At 48.2% G+C, this 26,744-nt stretch overlaps 1 protein-coding gene across 2 annotated transcripts in view; it reads left to right on the top strand.

Annotated features, from left to right (window-relative positions):
* ikbke (inhibitor of nuclear factor kappa B kinase subunit epsilon) overlaps window positions 1–6,748 on the top strand; it is an 86,569-nt gene extending 79,821 nt beyond the window's left edge. For both annotated transcript variants that reach the window (XM_072480200.1, XM_072480201.1), the window contains 2 exons: window positions 1,617–1,688; window positions 5,425–6,748. In XM_072480200.1, the coding sequence (XP_072336301.1) occupies window positions 1,617–1,688; window positions 5,425–5,455 (103 nt within the window). In that variant the 3' untranslated portion in view covers window positions 5,456–6,748. The remainder of the gene's footprint in view (window positions 1–1,616; window positions 1,689–5,424) is intronic.
* The last annotated feature ends 19,996 nt before the right edge of the window (window positions 6,749–26,744 follow it).

Raw genomic sequence — 26,744 nt, 5'->3', positions numbered from 1 at the left:
CGCTGTGAGGCAACAGTGCTAACCACTGTGACACCGTGCTGCCCCAAACCAAATATTGTTGGTCTGTACAGCACTGTCAGCTCCCCAGTCACCCTGCCCTGGTAAATCCCTCCTGTTTACTCATTTAATTTTCCCACGCTCTCACTCATTCTACAGATAAAATGATACAGAGCAAAGGAGGCCATTCAGCCCGTCATGCGTATGCCATCTTTGCTGCTATCCAATTAGTCCCATTACCCTGCTCTTTCTCTGTCCATAACTAGCCATAGTCCACAGGGGACCAGGAACAATGATAGAAGAGAGAGGGACACACAGATGGTTATGACTTGAGGGGCACCAGTCTGCATCAAATGCTGGTGTAACATGAGAAGGGAGCCCTCATGAACTGCCTCGGCAAGTACAAGGATTGCACCTGTGATGTTAGTGTCACTTTGCACCACACTCCTGTCATCGAGCCAACTGAGCGAGCACTCTTTCCCCAGAATCCCTGCAAATCTTCCCTTCTCCAGTATTTGTCTCACTCCCTTTTGGAACTTACGAATGAATCTGCTTCCAGCGCTCCTTCAGGCAGCCCGTTAACAACTCACTGTCTGGGCAGCACGGTGGCGCAGTGGTTAGCACTGCTGCCTCACGGCGCCGAGGTCCCAGGTTCAATCCCTGGCTCTGGGTCACTGTCTGTGTGGAATTTGCACATTCTTCCTGTATTTGCGTGCGTTTCGCCCCCAAATCCCAAAGATGTGCAGGGTAGGTGGATTGGCCACGCTAAATTGCCCCTTAATTGGACAAAGAATTGGGTACTCTAAATTTTTTTTTTAAACTCGCTGTCAAATATCGATTGCCCTCGTATTGTCTCTGATTGTTTTCCTAATTACTTTAAGTTTTAAATAAAGACAGAAAATGCTTGTAATACTCAGCAGGTCCGGCAGCATCTGTGGAGACAGAAACAAAGTTAACCTTTCAGTTCAATGACCTTTTGTCGGAGCATTAAATCTGTATACTCTGGTTACTGACCTCCGACCAATGGTTCCCCCTATTTACTCGATTACAATCATTCGTGATTTTAAGCAGCCCTGTCAAATCTTTCCTTAGCTTTCCCCTGTCTGAATAGGGTGACCTGTATTTTCTTGTCCAAATGGCTATTCTTCATGATTGAGCTCAGGCAGTGAGCGACCATTCACTAATGCGGGCATTAGAGCCACCACCCTCGCTCAATGACTTGTCGCACACATAATTACCAGAAGGTGTGTCAGGATATCATGCTATCAGGATCGGTACAGGCTGGAAGGCCGAAGGGCCTGTTCCTGAGCTGTATTGTTCTTTGATAAAGGAGGAAAACATTGGTGCAATCATCTTGTCCCAATTACATCTCCTAGACGCTACTGACATTATTTGTGGCGAAGTCGTCAACATGATCACCGCCTCCTGCAAGGTGGAGCAGCACACGTGGTCATTGCAGAAATCTAACACGTTTCGTCCTGTATCTTCTCCAAACGCTACAACTGAGCTTTGAGCGTGAGCTGTGCAAAATGATTCAGTCATTTTTGGTCCAGCTCGTTAAAGTTGTGATCATTGTTCAGTGACGAGGAGGAGCTTTGAACCTATCTATGTGTTAACAGGATGAAGGAGCTCAAACTGGAAATGGAAGTCCTATTGCGGGAACTTCAGTACAACAACGTGATCATCGAAAGGTGAACGAGACCATTCTTTGGTATATTAAAGATTGGGGAGAATAAATTAGTGGTTTTCAACCTCCGGCACAAACTCTTATCTCCAGCCCAAACCATTGGTTTCACCAGACTAGCCACAACCTCAGCATCTTATTGGAGTTGGAGCTGAGCTTCCAATCCCATATCCTCTTCATCATGAAGACTGCCTGTTTCTACCTCCATTTCATCACCTGGCTCTGCCCCTGCCTCCGCTCTTCTGCTGCTGAAATCCATTTCCGGGCTACCGTTACCTCGAGACTCAACTAATCCACGCTCCTATGGCCGCACTCTCATCTTCCACAATCTGCACATAAAAGCTCATCCAAAACTCTGCTGCCTGTTCCAATCCTGCACCAAGTCCTTCTCACCCATCACTCCTGCCCTTATTGGTTAGCTTTGACTCTCAGTCATAGAATAGAACCGTTGAATATTACATAACAGAAGAGGCTATTCAATCTAACAATTTAGAGCTACACCTTTGCATTTTCACACATCCCTTTTGAAAGTTATTAAGAAATCCTCCAATGCCTCAGATTTTAAATTCTCACACTCATGTTTAATGTATTTATTTCTTCCACCACCACCACCTGCACCATCCCATCTCCACCTCTCTTGGTCCCAAAATGGTGGCCGTGCCCTCAGCCACCTAGGCAGCATGCTGTGAAATTCCCTTCTTCCAGCTCACGACCAATAACCCACTTCTTTGACCAATCTATGGTCACCCATTCTTTTTTGGCTCAGTGATTTTCAGAGCACGCATGAGTAAACTAATTTGGGATATTATTCAACCTTAAGGAGTAACATTAAGGCAAATGGCTGTTATTATATGAAGAACACACTGGGTCACAGGATGTTACACTCCTGTATATATTTTATAACATATGTTACTGGATATAACACAGTATATATCACATAACACACCATGTGTTACTGGGTATAACACTATATAATATATAATAACAAACCGTGTGTTACTGGGTATAGCACTATATAATGTATAATAACACACCGTGTGTTACTGGGTATAACACTATATAATATATAATAACACACCGTGTGTTACTGGGTATAACACACTATAATATATAATAACACACCGTGTGTTACTGGGTATAACACTATATAATATATAATAACACACCGTGTGTTACTGGGTATAGCACTATATAATATATAATAACACCGTGTGTTACTGGGTATAGCACTATATAATATATAATATCACTACGTGTGATACTGAGTATAACACCATAATATATAATAACACACCGTGTGTTACTGGGTATGGCACTATATAATATATAATAACACACCGTGTGTTACTTAGTATAACACTATATAATATATAATAACACACCGTGTGTTACTGGGTATAACACTATATAATATATAATAACACACCATGTGTTACTTAGTATAACACTATATAATATATAATAACACACCGTGTGTTACTGGGTATAACACTATATAATATATAATAACACACCGTGTGTTACTGGGTATAACACTATATAATATATAATAACACACCGTGTGTTACTTAGTATAACACTATATAATATATAATAACACACCGTGTGTTACTGGGTATAACACTATATAATATATAATAACACACCGTGTGTTACTGGGTATAACACTATATAATATATAATAACACACCGTGTGTTACTTAGTATAACACTATATAATATATAATAACACACCGTGTGTTACTGGGTATAACACTATATAATACTATAATAACACACCGTGTGTTACTTAGTATAACACTATATAATATATAATAACACACCGTGTGTTACTTAGTATAACACTATATAATATATAATAACACACCGTGTGTTACTGGGTATAACACTATATAATACTATAATAACACACCGTGTGTTACTTAGTATAACACTATATAATATATAATAACACACCGTGTGTTACTGGGTATAACACTATATAATATATAATAACACTACGTGTGTTACTGAGTATAACACTATAATATATAACACACCGTGTGTTACTGGGTATGGCACTATATAATATATAATAACACACCGTGTGTTACTTAGTATAACACTATATAATATATAATAACACACCGTGTGTTACTGGGTATAACACTATATAATATATAACAACACACCGTGTGTTACTTAGTATAACACTATATAATATATAATAACACACCGTGTGTTACTGGGTATAACACTATATAATATATAATAACACACCGTATGTTACAGGGTATAGCACTATATAATATATAATAACACACCGTGTGTTACTGGGTATAGCACTATATAACATATAACACACCGTATGTTACTGGGTATGGCACTATGTAATATATAATAACACAACATGTGTTACTGAGTATAACACTATATCATATACAATAACACACCGTGTGTTACTGGGTATAGCACTATATAATATATAACACCGTATGTTACTGGGTATAACACTATATAATATATAATAACACACCGTGTGTTATTAAGTATAACACTATATAATACATAATAACACACCATGTGTTACTGGGTATAGCACTATATAATATATAATAACACACCGTATATTACTGGGTATAACACTATATAATATATAACACACCGTATGTTACTGGGTATAACACTATATAATATATAACACACCGTATGTTACTGGGTATGGCACTATATAATAAACAATAACACACCGTGTGTTACTGAGTATAACACTATATAATATATAATAACACAACATGTGTTACTGAGTATAACACTATATAATAAACAATAACGCAGTGTTACTGGGTATAACACTATATAATATATAACACACCGTATGTTACTGGGTATGGCACTATATAATAAACAATAACACACCGTGTGTTACTGAGTATAACACTATATAATAAACAATAACACACCGTGTGTTACTGAGTATAACACTATATAATATATAATAACACACCGTGTGTTACTGGGTATAGCACTATATAATAAACAATAACCCACTGCGTGTTACTGAGTATAACACTATATAATATATAATAACAAACCGTGTGTTACTGGGTATAGCACTATATAATAAACAATAACACACCGTGTGTTACTGAGTACAACACTATATAATATATTATAGCACATCGTGTGTTACTGAGTATAACACTATATAATATATAATAACAAACCGTGTGTTACTGGGTATAACAATATATAATAGCACACCGTGTGTTACTGGGTATAACACTATATAATATACAATAACACTATATGTTACTGGTATAACACTATATAATATATAATAACACACCGTATGTTACTGGGTATAATACTATATAACATATAACACACCATATGTTACTGGGTGTGGCACTATATAATAAACAATAACACACCGTGTGTTACTGAGTATAACACTATATAATATATAATAACATACCGTGTGTTACTGGGTATAGCACTATATAATAAACAATAACACACCGTGTGTTACTGAGTATAACACTATATAATATATAATAACACACCGTGTGTTACTGGGTATAATACTATATAACATATAACACACCATATGTTACTGGGTGTGGCACTATATAATAAACAATAACACGCCGTGTGTTACTGAGTATAACACTATATAATATATAATAACACACCGTGTGTTACTGGATGTGACGCTCCTTTAATCAATGCTGTGAAGTAACTGTGTGTGCTCTTGTCACTAGGTTTAGTGTTCAGAAGCCTCATGGTGTGTGAGACCTGGCTGTTGAAGACGGGACGCAGGATATGATGAGAGCGTGACTTTTCCGTGCTGTGACTTTATATTTCATTGGCATGTCGTTTGAAGGATCGTGCCATGGCTGAGATTGTACCAAAAACTGGGTGAACGTTCTTATTAAAAAGCAAAGTAACGCCCCGATTCCCCGCGGTAGGTTATGACTCCGTGATTGTGTGAAATACGCACCAATAAATCAGCGGTTCATTTTACAGCTCTCCTCACTTCCAAGTCCACAACTTGAATGGAAAGATAAACCAGCAGAAATGTAGAACTGGCTATTGGCTCCCTAACCTTTGTATAAACTATGGAACAAAGGCACAGTCTACACCCTTGCACGTGTAACCTCATTGGAAGTGCTGGAACTCTGATCTTCCCTGTCAACATTGAATCCAGCTCAATAACCTGCCCAGGAAAACCAGTACCTCCCCCTGTGCCTAATCTTGCTGGGCTACAGATCGATAGATTCTGGCTTTTGTTTCTAATTCGTTCATGGGATGTGTGTGTTGCTGGCGGGGCCAGCATTTATTGCCCATCCCAAATTGACCTTGAAGTGAGAGGCTATCTCAGGCATTCCAGAGGCCAGTTAAGAGCCATGTTGCTGCAGGTCTGAAGTCACATGTAGGCCAAACCAGGTGAGGACGGTAGATTTCCTTCTCTAAAGGACATGACTGAATCAGACGGGCTTTGTTTACGACAATCGGCAAATGGTCGTCATTAGACTTTTAATCCCAGATATTTTATTGTGGAGTCTTTCTGCCCACTATCTCACAATGGACCAGAGGGACTGTGAAACAAAGGTTGCAGTTTGATGCTCGAAGTCAATAAAAATCTCTCCACCTCAGTTTCTAACGTTCCAACTGTCTCCGAGCATGCACCACTTTTGGTGAGTAGGAGAGGTCCGAATTTCCAATCCCCTTTGAAAGATTGATTCCTGATTTCACTTCTTTATGACCTGACTCTAATGTTGAGGTTCCGCCCGCTTGTCCTGGATTTCCCACCAAAGGAAGCATACGTCAATCGGATTAATCTTCTAAATGCAAGGGAATACCAGCTTAGTCAATGCAAACGTACGCCTATAAGTTAAACCTCAGCATTATACAGCTGAATCTGCACTGCACCCCCTACAAAGCTAATGCATCATTGTTGAGGTGTGATCCCAGAATCGAAAGGCAGTCCTCCAGGTAGCGTCTGACCAAGGCTCTGTTCAACTGTAAGCATTAACTTCCTCACTTGTGCATTCCAACATTCTTGAAATAAAGGCCGTTATTCTATTAATATTTTTTGGTCATTTTTTGGTATGTGTCCATTACTGATTTCTTCATGTAAATGCCGAAATACCTTTGTTGGTCCGCAGCTCCTACCTATTTTTTAAAAATCTCTTTGTCTTTCTCTGACCCAAAGTGGATAATCTCACTTTTCTGACATTAAACTGCATCTGCCACAGTTTTGCCCATTCAGTTAGTTTGTCAATGCCCATTTATAACTACTTCCCCCGTGCACATAGCTTACTGGGCCTTCTACTTTAATGTCATTTATGAATGAGGATATACAACACTCTATTCCAAGTACGCTTTCTGCAGCAATGGTATCTATCAGTCAATGAAGTGCTGTTGAAGTGAAGGGTGACCCGGCAACCAAAGATACACAGCAATGACCCATGATATAGAATTAGGCAGCCCAGAGGAAGACATTTGGCCCACTGATCCTGTGCTAGCTCTTTGAAAGAACTATCCAATTAGTTCCAGTTCTCCACTCTGCCCCCTTCACCCCATCACCCTGAAAGAAACGTCCTTTCATCTCCCTCTTGGTTATTTTGCCAATTGTTTTCAATGGTTTTAGTGATGTTGGTTGACGGGTAAATGCATCGTTGAAGCCTTTACATCCACCTCAGAGGGTTAGAGAGACCTCAGTTTATTGCCTCACTCGAAGGACAATGTCCAACAGGGCTATGCTGAAGTGTGAATGAGATTATATAGTCAGGTGTTGGAAATGGCTCCACAACCAAATGCCGAAGGCAGAAGTGCTGTCACTGAGCAAAGGCAAATCATTGCTAGAAACCATACAATGCAGAAGGTGGCCATTCGGCCCATCGAGTCTGCAACCGACCCTCTGAAAGATCACCCGACCTAAGCCCACTGCCCCACCCTATCCCTGCAACCTCACCTAACCTGCATATATTTGAACATTAAAGGGGCAATTTTGGCAGGGACAATCCACCTAACCTGCATATCTTTGTACTGCGGGAGGAAACCGGAGCACCCGGAGGAAACCCGCGCAGATGCAAGGAGAATGGGAAAACTTCACAGTCACCCAGGGCCGGAATTGAATCTGGATCCCTGGCGCTGTGAGGCAGCAGTTTTTAACACTGTGCTACACTTCAGCACAGCCTGTTGTGTGTTGCAGAGCTCATTTCCGATCAATAACCTTACCAAGCCAGTTCAGGCTGGTCTGATTGCTTATGGATTAATGACACAAAAAACTCCACTTTAAAATATTTTGCATGCTGTTTATTACTGTGATGAACCAGATTGTTCACAACCACCATCTGTTTTACTGATGTTGGTTGAGGGGTAAATATTGGCCAGGACACTGGAGAGAACACCAATGTTCTCCTTTGAGGAGTGTCATGAAATCAGTTGCAACCATTTAAGAGTGCAGAAGGACGTCAGTTTAACATTGTGGGGAAGGACGGTGGTACAGTGGTTAGCACTGTTGCCACACAACACCTGAGACCCAAGTTCGATTCTGACCTCAGATGACTGGAATTTGCACGTTCTCGCCATGTATGTGTAGGTTTCCTCCGGGTGCTCCTGTTTCCTCCCTTGAGTCCAAAGATGTGCAGGTTAGCTGGACTCCATGTTATCATAGATTATCATAGAATTTACAGTGCAGAAGGAGGCCATTCGGCCCATCGAGTCTGCACCAGCTCTTGGAAAGAGCACCCTACCCAAGGTCAACACCTCCACCCATTTCCCCACAACCCAGTAACCCCACCCAACACAAAGGGCAATTTTGCACACTAAGGACAATTTATCATGGCCAATCCACCTAACATGCACATCTTTGGACTGTGGGAGGAAACCGGAGCACCCGGAGGAAACCCACGCTCACACGGGGAGGATGTGCAGACTCCGCACAGACAGTGACCCAAGCCGGATTCGAACCTGGGACCCTGGAGCTGTGAAGCAATTGTGCTATCCACAATGCTGCCGTGCTGCCCCCGAAGGCTCCTCAGTGTCTAAAGGCGTGTAGGTTAGGTGGGGCTATGGGAATAGGTGAGAGATGTGGGCCTGGGTAGGGTGCCCTTTTGGGGAAGGGTCGGTGCAGACCCGATGGGCAGAATGGCCTCCTTTTGCACTGTAAGGATTCTAAGATTCCAAAAGATGGCACCTCTGACAGTGCTGCACTCCCTCAGTACGAATACCAAAGTATAAGTCTGGAAATTGTGCTGGAGTCTCTTGGAGCTTAAACCCACAGCTTAACCCTGACTTAGGAAATGCATCTGTTCTTGGACCCCAGCTGACATGAAGCTTGCTCCCTCCCAACTTCCAGCTTTCTGTGCTCACAAACCCCAGCACTGAGGATTCGTCCCATTGCTGCATCCAGCTGGAGTTAGCAAAGGCCCAGGCCCAGCCCCCATGTGAGAGAGGCTCCTCATGTGGTGATTTCCCTTTAAGGAACTCTTACCCAATGATTAACCATGGCAGAGGAGGGAAGGAGAAACAGATTGGAGTTGGACGAGTAGGTGGATTGGGGTCTTTTTATTGTCAACATCTGAAACCTATCAATGAGATAGTTGAACAAGAACTGCCAGATGTTTGTGTAGTGTGGTGGTTGTTACGTTTTGTCTTGCAGAGGAAAGGCTCCCCAGTTCACAACCACACAGAACCATTGTCAAAACCGTGCTCGTTTCATGGGAAGAAATGTTTGCACAATCAACTTTTGTCCATGAATATTACTTGAAACTGGGAACTCCATTCCTTGTTATAACATTTCCCAAAGGATTTGCCAAGTAGGAGATTTTGTGGTGCAGTGGACCTCTGGACCAGAAACTCCGGGTTCGAGACCGACGCCGGGACTTGTTAGCCATGGAAGGAGGATCCCTAGCACGGTGCAAAGGCCTGATAATCAGCTTGGGAATCCTTCCCCCACTATTCTCCATAGGGTAAGAATACAGTATGGGTGTGAAGACATGCTTTAAAAAAGTTTTTAAAGTCTCATACAACACCTCCAACAGTGCAGCACTAGACTGAATATCAGCGTAGTTTCTTAAAAAGGAACTGCCAAATGCTGTTATACTATTGTGTTCCACCATGTGACGCACTTTCTCCATCCATAAATATATATGAAAGAGAGAGCTGGAGGAGGCCATTTCACCCTTCGAATATGCTTTGCCTTTCAACAAGATCATGGCTGGTCTTCTATCTCAATTTCACTTTCCCACACTATCCCTAAATCCCTCAATTCCCTTAACACCCTTTAGTAACTTGAGGAAGCCAGCGATAGTGGAACAAGGATTTATTGAACTATGTACAGTACTCTGTCCACGGCAGTAACCCTCTCCCAATCGAGTCCTTGTTGGGACACCCTACAGCTCCGGGTCCTGCTTGGGCCGGCTTTTAGGTGTAGCTCCGCCCCCTACCTGGGAAGCTTGTACTTCTCGAATCCCATGGGGAGATACACAATGGTATCCCCATGGTCCTCATGGGGGTTATGACCTACCCAAAAATCAAGCAACCCTTGAATATACTCTTCAACTGCACATTCAGCTTTCATGGAAAGGCATTTCTCCCCATTTCAGTCCTAAATGGCTGATGCGCAATCAATTACTCTCAAGACGAAGGTGATTCATAACTGAGGCTTTAATCTGCTAGAACTCGACGCCAGCAGCTTCAATACAGAAAGTGAAGGCTGCTGGGACGGCACTGGTTCTTATCCTCCGCCTCGCAGGGCGGAGCTACGCACATTAGCCAATGGTAGACTCCTGGGTCTAACCAATGGTCATTCACCTCTCAGGTACCGCAATACCTGGTAATACCACAATGGCCAACCCCATATGCTGAGACCGTGTCCCGTTGTTCTAATATTTAGATTGCTCAGCCAGAAACCTTTTCTCAGCCTCTACCCTGGAGAGGATTTTTAAAAATTAATTTACGAGATATGGGCGTCGCTCACTGGTTGGGCCAGCATTTATATTTATTTCCCATACCCTGGGTCTCTGGATTACTAGTCCAGTGACAATACCACTGCCTCCCTGTATGTTGCAATGAGATCACCTCTCATCCTTCCTAGTCTCTTCAATTTCTCCTCATCGGACATTCCCAGGAGGGTCCAGCTTAGTGAACCTTCATATTGGATTTCCCAAACCAAGTTACATCAGTGAAATGGGACATTCAGCTCGAGTTAATGCTCCATATGAATGTCTTCTCTTGCCTCTTCATCTCCTTATCAACATAAGTTCAAGTTGTGACCTTCCCCATAAACACCTCTATAATATTTTTCTCGCCAATTCTTTATGGCAGTTCTGTATTCTCTCTGGATAGAGATGCTTCTCTCGAATTCCCAAATCGATTTATATTTTGGTTTCCCGTCAAGTGAGAACACCACTTTGACCCCATTGAGCCCAGCAATCTTTTTTTTTTTAAATTTAGAGTACCCAATTATTTTTCTTTTCCAATTAAGGGGCAATTTAGCGTGGCCAATCCACCTAACCAGCACATCTTTGGGTTGTGGGGGTGAAACCTACGCAGACATGGGGAGAATGTGCAAATTCCACACGGACAGTGACCCAGGGCCGGGATTTGAACCCGGGTCCTCAGCGCCGCAGTCCCAGTGCTATCCACTGCGCCACATGCCGCCCCCTGCCCGACAACCCTTTTGCAGAAAGGCTTGCATTTCTATAGCACCTTTCAGGACCTCAGGACTTTTTGAAGTGCGGTCACTGTTGTAATGCAGGAAATTCGGCAGCCAATTTGCGCACAACAAGGGCCCCCACACCGCAATGAGATAAATGACCAGAATATTCCCTTAATGATATTGGTGAAAGGAGAAAAGCTAGTTCATGACTCGGAGAGGAATTCCCCTGCTCTTCATCAAAACAGTAGCCATGGGATCTTTTACATCTATCTGAGAGGACCTTTGATTTACCATCTCACTTAAAAGGCAACACGTCTGGCAGTGCAGCATTCCCACAGTACTGCTTTGGGGATGTTAATCTGGATTATAGACTCTTGTCTCTGGAACAGAAATTGACTCCACAACATTCTGCATAGGGTCCGCCATACTGGGAGCCAGAAATCAACCCCATGGGCTTCTTTTTATCCCCATTTATATTATGAAAGAACCTCCACAGTTTAAATTCACTGAATTTAATGTTATTAACACTGGTTTCATGCAGCTGGAAGTTCTCTTTCCCCCCCCCCCCCTTATTGTTAAAGGTCCCCCACCCCCTTAACGGAGGAGCTCGTATTCTGCAAGATCCACGGGGTAGTTAATCATCCCTACCCCGTAAGACCGTGGGAGTTATAACACCCGCCTTCCCACTGAAGCTATTTACTGTTTTCTGTGCTCTGATTCCTTGCAGCAGCTGCCGCCCAGTCGCTCGTCTGGCAGGTCGTTCACTGTCATGGATCACATCCTGCCAGCCATTTGGTTATGGAATGTATCAATGCCACATTTGATCTAATTGGATGGAATTTTGCAGCCCTGTCACGGTGGGGGTTGGGCCACAAAATGTGTTGAACCGTTCAAAACTCCACTGGCTTCAGTGGGACCCCCCCCACCCACCCACCACCACCACCACCAACCGGCCTCGCTGACCTGCATTGGCTCCCAGTTCAGCAATGCCTCCGTTTTAAAATTCTCATCCTCCTATTCAAATACTTCCATACCTTCAGCCCTCCCCATCTCTGAAACCTCCTCCAGCCCTACAAAACTTCCAGATGTCTGTCCCCCTCTAATTCTGGCATCCTGCGCACTTCCCCCCCACCCCCCAATTTTAATCACTCCGCCACCAGTGACCATACCTTAGTCACAGGGCATAAATCTCTGGCATTCACAGCACTGTTGCTTTACAGCGCCAGGGTCCCAGGTTCGATTCCCGACTTGTCTATGCGGAGTCTGCACATTCTCCCTGTGTCTGCGTGGGTTTCCGCCGGATCCTCTGGTTTCCTCCCACAAGTCCCGAAAGATGTGCTGTTAGGTGAATTGGACATTCTGAATTCTCTCTCTGTGTATCCGAACAGGCGCCAGAGTGTGACGACAAGGGACTTTTCACAGTAACTTCATTGCAGTGTTAATGTAAGTCTACTTGTGACAATAATAAAGATTATTATTAAACCAGTTATCCTTTTAGTGATCTGTACATCTGTACATACATCTGCACATACACCAGGGACTGCAGACAGATGTAACAGCCACAGCATCACTAGAGGGCATCAGAGATGGGTATAAATGGTCATGCCCAAGGTAGGATCCGCCTCTTTCAGAAGCACAGGGCTAGGGAGCAGCAGCAGACAGAGACAGCTCAGCATAGGCAGCTTACCTTAGCTTCATTGGTCATAACTCTTGACTGTGTTATATCTAGTTAAGCTCTGGAAACAGAACAAACCTACTGAATAAAGTATTTGTGTTAACTGGAAGTCTACAATCTTTATTCAGAGTTGGAGAATAACATAATCCTCTCTCCCTTTTAAGGACTCCCGGAAGGGGAAAAAAGTAGTTTGGACCAATATTCCTATTACCCCATTTCACTGGTGTTCCATTTTATAGTCTACAAGACCAGTTCAGACCAGTGATCTAATTTTCCGCTCTTTACTGTTTTCTCCTTAAAACCTAAATCTGTGAACAAACTTTTCTTCTTCCAGAGCGATTACCCCCTCGTGGAGCTTGGTGTCAATTTTAGTTTGAAAACACCTCTGTCTAACAGGCTGGGCGGCCTGGCCAATGTAATGGTGTTGGAAAAGCAGATGTGTTAGTGTCCTCAGTGGGAACCCAGTAGGTGACGGGGTCATGGAATTTCTTTCATTGTCAGTCTCCAAGCCTGTTATTCTTATGACTTGGACATGAGACCCAGTGGAGGGGGGGGGGAGGGGGCGTTGTTGGTTTACTCCGGTTACAGATACGAGTGGATCTGAAAGTTCTGATCCGTCCGCCAATGAGGCAGCAGCCCTCGGAACAATCCTATAAAACCCCTGGAGCTGCAGAAGTCAAACAGGACAAACAAGTGAGTGAAATGTAAACACAAAGCGGACTGAGCTGATATGATGTCAAATTCCAGGAGCAGATTACAAAGGCTGCAAACGATACACTTACAGTGATTACTATTTTAAAACAAACATGTTCTACAAATGAAGACAATTCGGCCCCGACACTTACCTTTGGAACCTAATGTTGTGAACGTGATTCCCGGCAAAGTGAGGGGGTCCGAGCAGATTGAAAGGGCTCCACAGATTCCTACATATTTACAGGGGACCCTGGCCACGATTCAATATATTCAATGTTCTCTGGTCTGGCAGGATGTCAATATCTGCAAACAAACCTTTACGTTGGTGTCGCAAGGGGTTGGGGGTAACTGAGGATATAACAGTATCCTCAGCAGCATGGGGCAGCACGGTAGCATTGTGGATAGCACAATTGCTTCACAGCTCCAGGGTCCCAGGTTCGATTCCAGCTTGGGTCACTGTCTGTGCGGAGTCTGCACATCCTCCCCGTGTGTCTGTGGGTTTCCTCTGGGTGCTCCGGGGTTTCCTCCCACAGTCCAAAGATGTGCAGGTTAGGTGGTTTGGCCATGATAAATTGCCCTTAGTGTCCAAAATTGCCTTTAGTGTTGGGTAGGGTTACTGGGTTATGGGGATAGGGTGCAGGTGTTGACCTTGGGTGGGATGCTCTTTCCAAGAGCTGGTGCAGACTCGATGGGCCGAATGGCCTCCTTCTGCACTGTAAATTCTATGATAATCTATGAATATAAGCAAGGAATATCTGTAATAATTCAATATTATAAGAGGGGTCTCTGGATTATGTCAGTATTTCCAAGGCGTCTCTGGAGAGATGACAGTGTTTGCAGGTGGTCGCTGATGCACAATCAATTACTCGTGAGACAAGGAGAGTCATACTAATCGGCTTTAATCAGCTAGAACTGTACCCAGCAGCTTCGATACAGAAAGTGAAGGCTGCTGGGACGGCATGGGTTCTTATACCCCGCCTCTCAGGGCGGGGCTATGTGCGTTAGCCAATGGTAGACCCCTAGGTCTAGCCAATGGGCATCCGCCTCTCAAGTACTGCAATACCAGGTATTACCACAGTCGCCAGGTGATTACAGGAGTTCATAGAGTCTGAGGGCTTTACAGTACGGAAAGAGGTCCAACAGCCCATTGTGACTGTCTCAGCCATCAAGCACCTATCTATTCTAATCCCGTTTTCCAACACCTGGTCCGTAGCCTTTTACACAATGGTGTTTCAAGTGCTGATCTAAATGCTTTTTAAAGGTTGTGAGGGTTCCCGCCTCTACCATCTGTCATGATATCCATATTAACATATCATGGTGCAATCACACACACTGATGGACAGGTAGACGGACCAACCAACACACACACAACATCACAGCCAATCACCAGTGAGAGCACACACTATAAAACAGGGAACACCACAGTTCCCGCTCATTCTACCAGGAGACAGCTCAGAGCACAGAGCTCACAGCGCGCCACTCAGACATACACCATGTGCTGAGTGCCTCACTAAGATAGTGCTAGGGCTGGGTCCACAGGTTAGCTGGTGAAGTACAAACCACAGCCAGAAGTTAATAGTTATTATTGTACAGAATAATAAAACAGAGTTGTACCATCTACAACCGTGTTGGTTAATTTGTGTATCGGAACACCCAACACGACACCATCCTTTCAGCCAGAGGGTTCCCACCACCGTCTGGGTGAAAAGGCTTTTCCTCAAATCCCCCCTGAATATCCTGCCTGATCTTATATCTATACCCCCTTGGTTACTGAACCCCCACACTAAAGGGGAAGGTCCCCCCCCCATCTACCCAATCTATGACCCTCATAATTTAGCACTGTTTAATCAGGTCCCCCCTCATCCTTCTCTTCCTGCAGGAATACAACCCCAGCCGAACCAGCCTCTCTTCATCGCTGAAACATTCCATCACAGGCAACATCCTGTGTTGGAGCCCCAAGGTTCCTCAGGTCCTCTGTATTTCCTTCCGAGTGTCTAATCGTTCGATTTGTATTCCCTCGCCTTATTGGTCCCCACAAAATGCATCACCTCACCCGTTTCAGGGTTAAATTCCATTTTGCCACTGTCCTGTCCAGATGACAAGCCCATCTACATCACCCTGTAATTTAAGGCTGTCCTCCCCACTATTTACCACACCACCATTTTTGTGTCATCTGCGAACTTTATTGATGATACTTCCTACTTTAACATCTAGATCTTTAATGTACACTACAAGAGGCCTGCAGCTTTCCCTACGTCTGGGATGATGTCAGCATTTATGGAAGGAGACTGGGATGATGTCAGTATTTACTGGGGGGGGTCTCTGGGATGATGTCAATGTTTACAGAGGGGGGGGGGTCACTGGGATGATGTCAGTGTTTACAGGGGGGGGTCACTGGGATGATGTCAATGTTTACAGAGTGGGGGTCACTGGGATGATGTCAGTGTTTACAGAGGGGGGTCACTGGGATGATGTCAGTGTTTACAGTGGGGTCACTGGGATGATGTCAGTGTTTACAGAGGGAGTCACTGGGATGATGTCAGTGTTTACAGGGGGGGGGGTCACTGGGATGATGTGTGTATACAGGGGTCACTGGGATGATGTCAGTGTTTACAGAGGGGGGTTACTGGGATGATGTCAGTGTTTACAGAGGGGGGGTCACTGGGATGATGTCAGTGTTTACAGAGTGGGGGTCACTGGGATGATGTCAGTGTTTACAGAGGGGGGTCACTGGGATGATGTCAGTGTTTACAGGGGGGTCTCTGGGATGATGTCAGTGTTTACAGTGGGGTCACTGGGATGATGTCAGTATTTACAGTGGGGGGTCACTGGGATGATGTCAGTGTTTACAGAGGGGTCACTGGGATGATGTCAGTGTTTACAGAGGGGGGATCACTGGGATGATGTCAGTGTTTACAGTGGGGTCACTGGGATGATGTCAGTGTTTACAGGGGGGGGTCACTGGGATGATGTCAGTGTTTACAGTGGGGTCACTGGGATGATGTCAGTGTTTACAGAGGGAGTCACTGGGATGATGTCAGTGTTTACAGGGGAAGGTCACTGAGATGATGTCAGTGTTTACAGTGGGGTCACTGGGATGATGTCAGTGTTTACAGAGGGGGGGTCACTGGGATGATGTCAGTGTTTACAGGGGGGTCTCTGGGATGATGTCAGTGTTTACAGTGGGGTCACTGGGATGATGTCAGTATTTACAGTGGGGGTCACTGGGATGATGTCAGTGTTTACAGGGGGGTCTCTGGGATGATGTCAGTGTTTACAGGGGGGTCACTGGGATGATGTCAGTGTTTACAGTGGGGTCACTGGGATGATGTCAGTGTTTACAGGGGGGTCTCTGGGATGATGTCAGTGTTTACAGTGGGGTCACTGGGATGATGTCAGTATTTACAGTGGGGGGTCACTGGGATGATGTCAGTGTTTACAGAGGGATCACTGGGATGATGTCAGTGTTTACCGGGGGGGTCACTGGGATGATGTCAGTGTTTACAGAGGGGGTCACTGGGATGATGTCAGTGTTTACAGAGGGGGGGTTAACTGGGATGATGTCAGTGTTTACAGGGGGGTCACTGGGATGATGTCAGTGTTTACAGAGGGGGTAACTGGGATGATGTCAGTGTTTACAGAGGGGGTTACTGGGATGATGTCAGTGTTTACAGATGGGGTCACTGGGATGATGGCAGTGTTTACAGAGGGGGTCACTGGGATGATGTCAGTGTTTACAGATGGGGTCACTGGGGTGATGGCAGTGTTTACAGATGGGGTCACTGGGATGATGGCAGTGTTTACAGAGGGGGTCACTGGGATGATGTCAGTGTTTACAGAGGGGGTCACTGGGATGATGTCAGTGTTTACAGAGGGGTCACTGGGATGATGTGTGTTTACAGGGGTCACTGGGATGATGTCAGTGTTTACAGAGGGGTCACTGGGATGATGTGTGTTTACAGGGGTCACTGGGATGATGTCAGTGTTTACAGAGGAGTCACTTTGATGATATGTGTTTACAGGGGTCACTGGGATGATGTCAGTGTTTACAGAGGGGGGGTCACTGGGATAATGTCATGTTTACAGAGGGGGGATCACTGGGATGATGTCAGTGTTTACAGTGTGTGGGTCACTGGGATGATGTCAGTGTTTACAGAGGGGGGGTCACTGGGATGATGTCAGTGTTTACAGGAGGGGTCACTGGGATGATGTCAGTGTTTACAGTGGGGTCACTGGGCTGATGTCAGTGTTTACAGAGGGGGGGTCACTGGGATGATGTCAGTGTTTACAGGAGGGGTCACTGGGATGATGTCAGTGTTTACAGTGGGGGGTCACTGGGATGATGTCAGTGTTTACAGTGGGGTCACTGGGCTGATGTCAGTGTTTACAGTGGGGGGTCACTGGGATTATGTCAGTGTTTACAGAAGGGTCACTGGGATGATGCCAGTGTTTACTGGGGGGTCACTGGGATGATGTCAGTGTTTACAGGGGGGTCACTGGGATGATGTTAGTGTTTACAGGGGGGTCACTAGGATGATGTCAGTGTTTACAGGGGGGGTCACTGGGATGATGTCAGTGTTTACAGGGGGGTCACTGGGATGATGTCAATGTTTACAGGGGCGTCACTGGGATGATGTCAGTGTTTACAGAGGGGGGGTAACTGGGATGATGTCAGTGTTTACAGTGGTGTCTCTGGGATGATGTCAGTGTTTACAGGGGGGGTCACTGGGATGATGTTAGTGTCTACAGGGGGGTCACTAGGATGATGTCAGTGTTTACAGGGGGGGTCACTGGGATGATGTCAGTGTTTACAGGGGGGTCACTGGGATGATGTCAATGTTTACAGGGGGGGGGGTCACAGGGATGCTGGTTTAGCACAGGGCTAAATTGACGGCTTTTAAAGCAGACCAAGGCAGGCCAGCAGCACGGTTCAATTCCCGTACCAGCCTCCCCGAATAGGCTCCGGAATGTGGCAACTAGGGGCTTTTCACAGTAACTTCATTTGAAGTCTACTTGTGACAAGAAGCAATTTTCATTGAATTTCCTGATGTCAGTGTTTACAGGGGGGAGTCTCTGGGCTAATGTCAGTGTTTACAGAGGGGGGGTCACTGGGATGATGCCAGAGTCTACAGTGGGGTCACTGGGATGATGTCAGTGTTTACGGGGGGGGGGGGGTCACTGGGATGATGTCAGTGTTTACAGTGGGGTCTCTGGGATGATGTCAGTGTTTACAGGGGGGTCTCTGGGATGATGTCCCAGGGGGGGAGTTTGTGTTGATGTCAGTATTTAGTGGGGTCTGGGTTGATGTCAGTGTTTACAGGCGGGGGTCTGTGTTGATGTCAGTGTTTACAGAGGGGTGGTCTGTGTTGATGTCAGTGTTCACAGGGGGAGGGGTCTGTGTTGATGTCAGTGTTCACAGGGCGGTCTGTGTTCATGTCACTGTTTACGGGGGTCTGGGTTGATGTCAGTGTTTACGGGGGGGGGGGGGTCTGGGATGATGTCAATGTTTAAAGGGGGCATCTGGGATGGTGTCAGTGTTTAAAGGGGGCGTCTGGGATGATGTCAGTGTTTATGGGGGTCTGGGTTGGTGTCAGTGTTTAGGGGTGGTCTGGGATGATGTCAGTGTTTAGGTGGTGTCTGTGTTGATGTCAGTGTTTACAGGGCGGTCTGTGTACCATGTCACTGTTTAGGGGGGTCTGAGTTGATGTCAGTGTTTAGGGGGGTCTGGGTTGGTGTCAGTGTTTAAAGGGGGCATCTGGGATGGTGTCAGTGTTTAAAGGGGGCGTCTGAGATGATGTCAGTGTTTATGGGGGTCTGGGTTGGTGTCAGTGTTTAGGGGGGGTCTGGGTTGGTGTCAGTGTTTAGGGGTGGTCTGGGATGATGTCAGTGTTTAGGGGGGCTTCTGGGTTGATGTCATTGTTTACAGGGGGGCGTCTGGGATGATGTCAGTGTTTACGGGGGTGTCACTGGGATGATGTCAGTGTTTAGGGGGGGTCTGGGATGATGTCAGTGTTTAGGAGGGGTCTGGGTTGGTGTCAGTGTTTAGTGGGGGGCGTCTGGAATGATGTCAGTGTTTAGGGGGGTCTGGGTTGGTGTCAGTGTTAAGGGGGGTGTCTGGGTTGGTGTCAGTGTTTAGGGGGGTCTGGGTTGATGTCAGTGTTCATGGGGGTCTGGGTTGGTGTCAGTGTTAAGGGGGGTCTGGGTTAATGTCAGTGTTTAGTGGGGTCTGGGATGATGTCAGTGTTTAGGGTGTCTGGGTTCATGTCAGTGTTTAGGGGGGTCTGGGTTGATGTCAGTGTTTAGGGGGGTCTGGGTTGATGTCAGTGTTTATGGGGGTCTGGGTTGGAGTCAGTGTTTATGGGGGGTCTGGGTTCGTGTCAGTGTTTAGGGGGGGGTCTGGGTAGCTGTCAGTGTTTGGGGGGGTCTGGGTTGGTGTCAGTGTTTCGGGGGGGTCTGGGTAGCTGTAAGTGTTTAGGGGGGGTCTGGGTTCGTGTCAGTGTTTAGGGGGGGTCTGGTTAGCTGTCAGTGTTTAGGGGGGTCTGGGTTGGTGTCAGTGTTTGGGGGGGTCTGGGTTTGTGTCAGTGTTTAGGGGGGGTCTGGGTAGCTGTCAGTGTTTAGGGGGGGTCTGGGTTCGTGTCAGTGTTTAGGGGGGGTCTGGGTAGCTGTCAGTGTTTGGGGGGGTCTGGGTTGATGTCAGTGTTTAGGGGGGGTCTGGGTTGGTGTCAGTGTTTAGGGGGTCTGGGTTGGTGTCAGTGTTTAGGGGGGGTCTGGGTTGATGTCAGTGTTTAGGGGGGGTCTGGGTTTGTGTCAGTGTTTAGGGGGGGTCTGGGTTGGAGTCAGTGTTTAGGGGGGTCTGGGTTGGTGTCAGTGTTTAGGGGGGGGTCTGGGTTGGTGTCAGTGTTTAGGGGGGTCTGGGTTGGTGTCAGTGTTTAGGGGGGTTTGGGTTGGTGTCAGTGTTTAGGGGGGTCTGGGTTGATGTCAGTGTTTAGGGGGGTCTGGGTTGGTGTCAGTGTTTAGGGGGGTTGGTGTCAGTGTTTCGGGGGGGTCTGGGTTGGTGTCAGTGTTTAGGGGGGTCTGGGTTGGTGTCAGTGTTTAGGGGGGTTTGGGTTGGTGTCAGTGTTTAGGGGGGGTCTGGGTTGGAGTCAGTGTTTAGGGGGGTCTGGGTTGGTGTCAGTGTTTAGGGGGGGGTCTGGGTTGGTGTCAGTGTTTAGGGGGGGTCTGGGATTGTGTCAGTGTTTAGGGGGGGTCTGGGTTGGAGTCAGTGTTTAGGGGGGTCTGGGTTGGTGTCAGTGTTTAGGGGGGGGTCTGGGTTGGTGTCAGTGTTTAGGGGGGTCTGGGTTGGTGTCAGTGTTAAGGGGGGTCTGGGTTGGTGTCAGTGTTTAGGGGGGTCGGGGTTGGTGTCATTGTTTAGGGGGGGTCTGGGTTGGTGTCAGTGTTTCGGGGGGGTCTGGGTTGGTGTCAGTGTTTAGGGGGGTCTGGGTTGGTGTCAGTGTTTAGGGGGGGTCTGGGTTGGTGTCAGTGTTTAGGGGGGTCTGGGTTGGTGTCAGTGTTTCGGGGGGGTCTGGGTTGGTGTCAGTGTTTAGGGGGGTCTGGGTTGGTGTCAGTGTTTAGGGGGGTCTGCGTTGGTGTCAGTGTTTAGGGGGGTTTGGGTTGGTGTCAGTGTTTCGGGGGGGTCTGGGTTGGAGTCAGTGTTTAGGGGGGTCTGGGTTGGTGTCAGTGTTTAGGGGGGTCTGGGTTGGTGTCAGTGTTTAGGGGGGTCTGGGTTGGTGTCAGTGTTTAGGGGGGTTTGGGTTGGTGTCAGTGTTTCGGGGGGGTCTGGGTTGGTGTCAGTGTTTAGGGGGGGTCTGGGTTGGTGTCAGTGTTTAGGGGGGTCTGGGTTGGTGTCAGTGTTTAGGGGGGTTTGGGTTGGTGTCAGTGTTTAGGGGGGGTCTGGGTTGGTGTCAGTGTTTGGGGGCGTCTGGGTTGGTGTCAGTGTTTGGGGGCGTCTGGGTTGGTGTCAGTGTTTACGGGGGTGTCACTGGGATGATGTCAGTGTTTAGGGGGGTCTGGGATGATGTCAGTGTTTAGGGGGGGTCTGGGTTGGTGTCAGTGTTAAGGGGGGTCTGGGTTAATGTCAGTATTTAGGGGGGGCTCTGGGTTGGTGTCAGTGTTTACAGTGGGGCGTCTGGGATGATGTCAGTGTTTACAGTGGGGCGTCTGGGATGATGTCAGTGTTTACGGGGGTGTCACTGGGATGATGCCAGTGTTTAGGGGGGGTCAGGGTTGATGTCAGTGTTTAGGGGGGTCTGGGTTGGTGTCAGTGTTTAGGGGGGGTATGGGTTGGTGTCAGTGTTTAGGGGGGGGTCTGGGTTGGTGTCAGTGTTTAGTGTGGGGTCTAGGTTAATGTCAGTGTTTAGGGGGGGTCAGGGTTGATGTCAGTGTATAGGGGGGTCTGGGTTGGTGTCAGTGTTTAGGGGGGGTATGGGTTGGTGTCAGTGTTTAGGGGGGGGGTCTGGGTTGGTGTCAGTGTTTAGTGTGGGGTCTGGGTTAATGTCAGTGTTTAGTGGGGGGCCTGGGTTGATGTCAGTGTTTAGGGGGGTCTGGGTTGGTGTCAGTGTTTAGGGGGGGTATGGGTTGATGTCAGTGTTTATGGGGGGTCTGGGTTGATGTCAGTGTTTAGGGGGGGGTCTGGGTTGCTGTCAGTGTTTAGTGGGGTCTGGGTTAATGTCAGTGTTTATGGGGGGTCTGGGTTGGTGTCAGCGTTTAGGGGGGATCTGGGTTGGTGTCAGTGTTTAGGGGGGATCTGGGTTGGTGTCAGTGTTTAGGGGGGATCTGGGTTGGTGTCAGTGTTTAGGGGGGGTCTGGGTAGCTGTCAGTGTTTAGGGGGGGTCGAGATTGGTGTCAGTGTTAAGGGGGGTGTCTGGGTTGGTGTCAGTGTTTAGGGGGGTCTGGGTTGATGTCAGTGTTTAGGGGGGTCTGGGTTGGTGTCAGTGTTTAGGGGGGTCTGGGTTGGTGTCAGTGTTTAGGGGGGGCCTGGGTTGCTGTCAGTGTTTAGGGGGGGTCTGGGTTGGTGTCAGTGTTTAGGGGGGTCTGGGTTGGTGTCAGTGTTTAGGGGGGTCTGGGTTGCTGTCAGTGTTTAGTGGGGTCTGGGTTAATGTCAGTGTTTAGTGGGGGGTCTGGGTTGATGTCAGTGTTTAGGGGGGATCTGGGTTGGTGTCAGTGTTTAGGGGGGGATCTGGGTTGGTGTCAGTGTTTAGGGGGGATCTGTGTTGGCGTCAGTGTTTAGGGGGGGTCTGGGTAGCTGTCAGTGTTTAGGGGGGGTCGAGGTTGGTGTCAGTGTTAAGGGGGGTGTCTGGGTTGGTGTCAGTGTTTAGGGGGGTCTGGGTTGATGTCAGTGTTTAGGGGGTTCTGGGTTGGTGTCAGTGTTTAGGGGGGTCTGGGTTGGTGTCAGTGTTTAGGGGGGGTCGGGGTTGGTGTCAGTGTTTAGGGGGGGGGTCTGGGTTGGTGTCAGTGTTTAGTGTGGGGTCTGGGTTAATGTCAGTGTTTAGTGGGGGGCCTGGGTTGATGTCAGTGTTTAGGGGGGTCTGGGTTGGTGTCAGTGTTTAGGGGGGGTATGGGTTGATGTCAGTGTTTATGGGGGGTCTGGGTTGATGTCAGTGTTTAGGGGGGGGTCTGGGTTGCTGTCAGTGTTTAGTGGGGTCTGGGTTAATGTCAGTGTTTATGGGGGGTCTGGGTTGGTGTCAGCGTTTAGGGGGGATCTGGGTTGGTGTCAGTGTTTAGGGGGGATCTGGGTTGGTGTCAGTGTTTAGGGGGGATCTGGGTTGGTGTCAGTGTTTAGGGGGGGTCTGGGTAGCTGTCAGTGTTTAGGGGGGGTCGAGATTGGTGTCAGTGTTAAGGGGGGTGTCTGGGTTGGTGTCAGTGTTTAGGGGGGTCTGGGTTGATGTCAGTGTTTAGGGGAGTCTGGGTTGGTGTCAGTGTTTAGGGGGGTCTGGGTTGGTGTCAGTGTTTAGGGGGGGCCTGGGTTGCTGTCAGTGTTTAGGGGGGGTCTGGGTTGGTGTCAGTGTTTAGGGGGGTCTGGGTTGGTGTCAGTGTTTAGGGGGGTCTGGGTTGCTGTCAGTGTTTAGTGGGGTCTGGGTTAATGTCAGTGTTTAGTGGGGGGTCTGGGTTGATGTCAGTGTTTAGGGGGGATCTGGGTTGGTGTCAGTGTTTAGGGGGGGATCTGGGTTGGTGTCAGTGTTTAGGGGGGATCTGTGTTGGCGTCAGTGTTTAGGGGGGGTCTGGGTAGCTGTCAGTGTTTAGGGGGGGTCGAGGTTGGTGTCAGTGTTAAGGGGGGTGTCTGGGTTGGTGTCAGTGTTTAGGGGGGTCTGGGTTGATGTCAGTGTTTAGGGGGTTCTGGGTTGGTGTCAGTGTTTAGGGGGGTCTGGGTTGGTGTCAGTGTTTAGGGGGGGTCGGGGTTGGTGTCAGTGTTTCGGGGGGGTCTGGGTTGGTGTCAGTGTTTAGGGGGGTCTGGGTTGGTGTCAGTGTTTAGGGGGGGTCTGGGTTGGTGTCAGTGTTTAGGGGGGGTCTGGGTTGCTGTCTGTGTTTAGGGGGGGTCTGGCTTGGTGTCAGTGTTTAGGGGGGTCTGCGTTGGTGTCAGTGTTTAGGAGGGGGTCTGGCTTGGTGTCAGTGTTTAGGGGGGTCTGGGTTGATGTCAGTATTTAGGGGGGAGGTCTGGGCTGATGCCAATGTTTAGGGGGGGTCTGGGTTAATGTCAGTGTTTCGGGGGGGTCTGGGTTGGTGTCAGTGTTTAGGGGGGTCTGGGTTGGTGTCAGTGTTTAGGGGGGTCTGGGTTGATGTCAGTGTTTAGGTGGGGGGGTCTGGGCTGATGCCAGTGTTTAGGGGGGGGTCTGGGTTGGTGTCAGTGTTTAGGGGGGTCTGGGTTGGTGTCAGTTTTTCGGGGGGGTCTGGGTTGGTGTCAGTGTTTAGGGGGGTCTGGGTTAGTGTCAGTGTTTAGGGGGGGTCTGGGTAGCTGTCAGTGTTTAGGGGGGGTCTGGGTTGGTGTCAGTGTTTAGGGGGTCTGGGTTGGTGTCAGTGTTTAGGGGGGTCTGGGTTGGTGTCAGTGTTTCGGGGGGGGGTCTGGGTTGGTGTCAGTGTTTAGGGGGGGTCCGGGTTGCTGTCAGTGTTTAGGGGGGGTCTGGGTTGGTGTCAGTGTTTAGGGGGGTCTGGGTTGGTGTCAGTGTTTAGGGGGGGTCTGGCTTGGTGTCAGTGTTTAGGGGGGTCTGGGTTGGTGTCAGTGCTTAGGGGGGGTCTGGGTTGATGTCAGTGTTTAGGGGGGGGTCTGGGCTGATGCCAATGTTTAGGGGGGGTCTGGGTTGGAGTCAGTGTTTAGGGGGGTCTGGGTTGGTGTCAGTGTTTAGGGGGGTCTGGGTTGATGTCAGTGTTTAGTGGGGGGGGGGTCAGGGCTGATGCCAGTGTTTAGGGGGGGGTCTGGGTTGGTGTCAGTGTTTAGGGGGGTCTGGGTTGGTGTCAGTGTTTGGGGGGTTTGGGTTGATGTCAGTGTTTAGGAGGGTCTGGGTTGGTGTCAGTGTTTGGGGGGTCTGGGTTGGTGTCAGTGTTTAGCGGGGTCTGGGTTGGTGTCAGTGTTTGGGGGGTCTGGGTTGATGTCAGTGTTTAGGGGGGGGGTCTGGGCTGATGCCAGTGTTTAGGGGGGTCTGGGCTGATGCCAGTGTTTCGGGGGGGTCTGGGTTGGTGTCAGTGTTTAGGGGGGTCTGGGTTGATGTCAGTGTTTCGGGGGGGTCTGGGTTGGTGTCAGTGTTTAGGGGGGTCTGGGTTGGTGTCAGTGTTTAGGGGGGGTCTGGGTTGGTGTCAGTGTTTAGGGGGGGTCTGGGTTGCTGTCTGTGTTTAGGGGGGGTCTGGCTTGGTGTCAGTGTTTAGGGGGGTCTGCGTTGGTGTCAGTGTTTAGGAGGGGGTCTGGCTTGGTGTCAGTGTTTAGGGGGGTCTGGGTTGATGTCAGTATTTAGGGGGGAGGTCTGGGCTGATGCCAATGTTTAGGGGGGGTCTGGGTTAATGTCAGTGTTTCGGGGGGGTCTGGGTTGGTGTCAGTGTTTAGGGGGGTCTGGGTTGGTGTCAGTGTTTAGGGGGGTCTGGGTTGATGTCAGTGTTTAGGTGGGGGGGTCTGGGCTGATGCCAGTGTTTAGGGGGGGGTCTGGGTTGGTGTCAGTGTTTAGGGGGGTCTGGGTTGGTGTCAGTGTTTCGGGGGGGTCTGGGTTGGTGTCAGTGTTTAGGGGGGTCTGGGTTAGTGTCAGTGTTTAGGGGGGGTCTGGGTAGCTGTCAGTGTTTAGGGGGGGTCTGGGTTGGTGTCAGTGTTTAGGGGGTCTGGGTTGGTGTCAGTGTTTAGGGGGGTCTGGGTTGGTGTCAGTGTTTCGGGGGGGGGGTCTGGGTTGGTGTCAGTGTTTAGGGGGGGTCCGGGTTGCTGTCAGTGTTTAGGGGGGGTCTGGGTTGGTGTCAGTGTTTAGGGGGGTCTGGGTTGGTGTCAGTGTTTAGGGGGGGTCTGGCTTGGTGTCAGTGTTTAGGGGGGTCTGGGTTGGTGTCAGTGCTTAGGGGGGGTCTGGGTTGATGTCAGTGTTTAGGGGGGGGTCTGGGCTGATGCCAATGTTTAGGGGGGGTCTGGGTTGGAGTCAGTGTTTAGGGGGGTCTGGGTTGGTGTCAGTGTTTAGGGGGGTCTGGGTTGATGTCAGTGTTTAGTGGGGGGGGGGGTCAGGGCTGATGCCAGTGTTTAGGGGGGGGTCTGGGTTGGTGTCAGTGTTTAGGGGGGTCTGGGTTGGTGTCAGTGTTTGGGGGGTTTGGGTTGATGTCAGTGTTTAGGAGGGTCTGGGTTGGTGTCAGTGTTTGGGGGGTCTGGGTTGGTGTCAGTGTTTAGCGGGGTCTGGGTTGGTGTCAGTGTTTGGGGGGTCTGGGTTGATGTCAGTGTTTAGGGGGGGGGGTCTGGGCTGATGCCAGTGTTTAGGGGGGGTCTGGGCTGATGCCAGTGTTTCGGGGGGGTCTGGGTTGGTGTCAGTGTTTAGGGGGGTCTGGGTTGATGTCAG

The sequence above is a fragment of the Scyliorhinus torazame genome, chromosome 17 (genome assembly GCF_047496885.1).
Source record: "Scyliorhinus torazame isolate Kashiwa2021f chromosome 17, sScyTor2.1, whole genome shotgun sequence".
In the NCBI taxonomy this organism is placed as follows: domain Eukaryota; kingdom Metazoa; phylum Chordata; class Chondrichthyes; order Carcharhiniformes; family Scyliorhinidae; genus Scyliorhinus; species Scyliorhinus torazame.
This window is presented reverse-complemented; position numbering and strand designations above follow the sequence as displayed.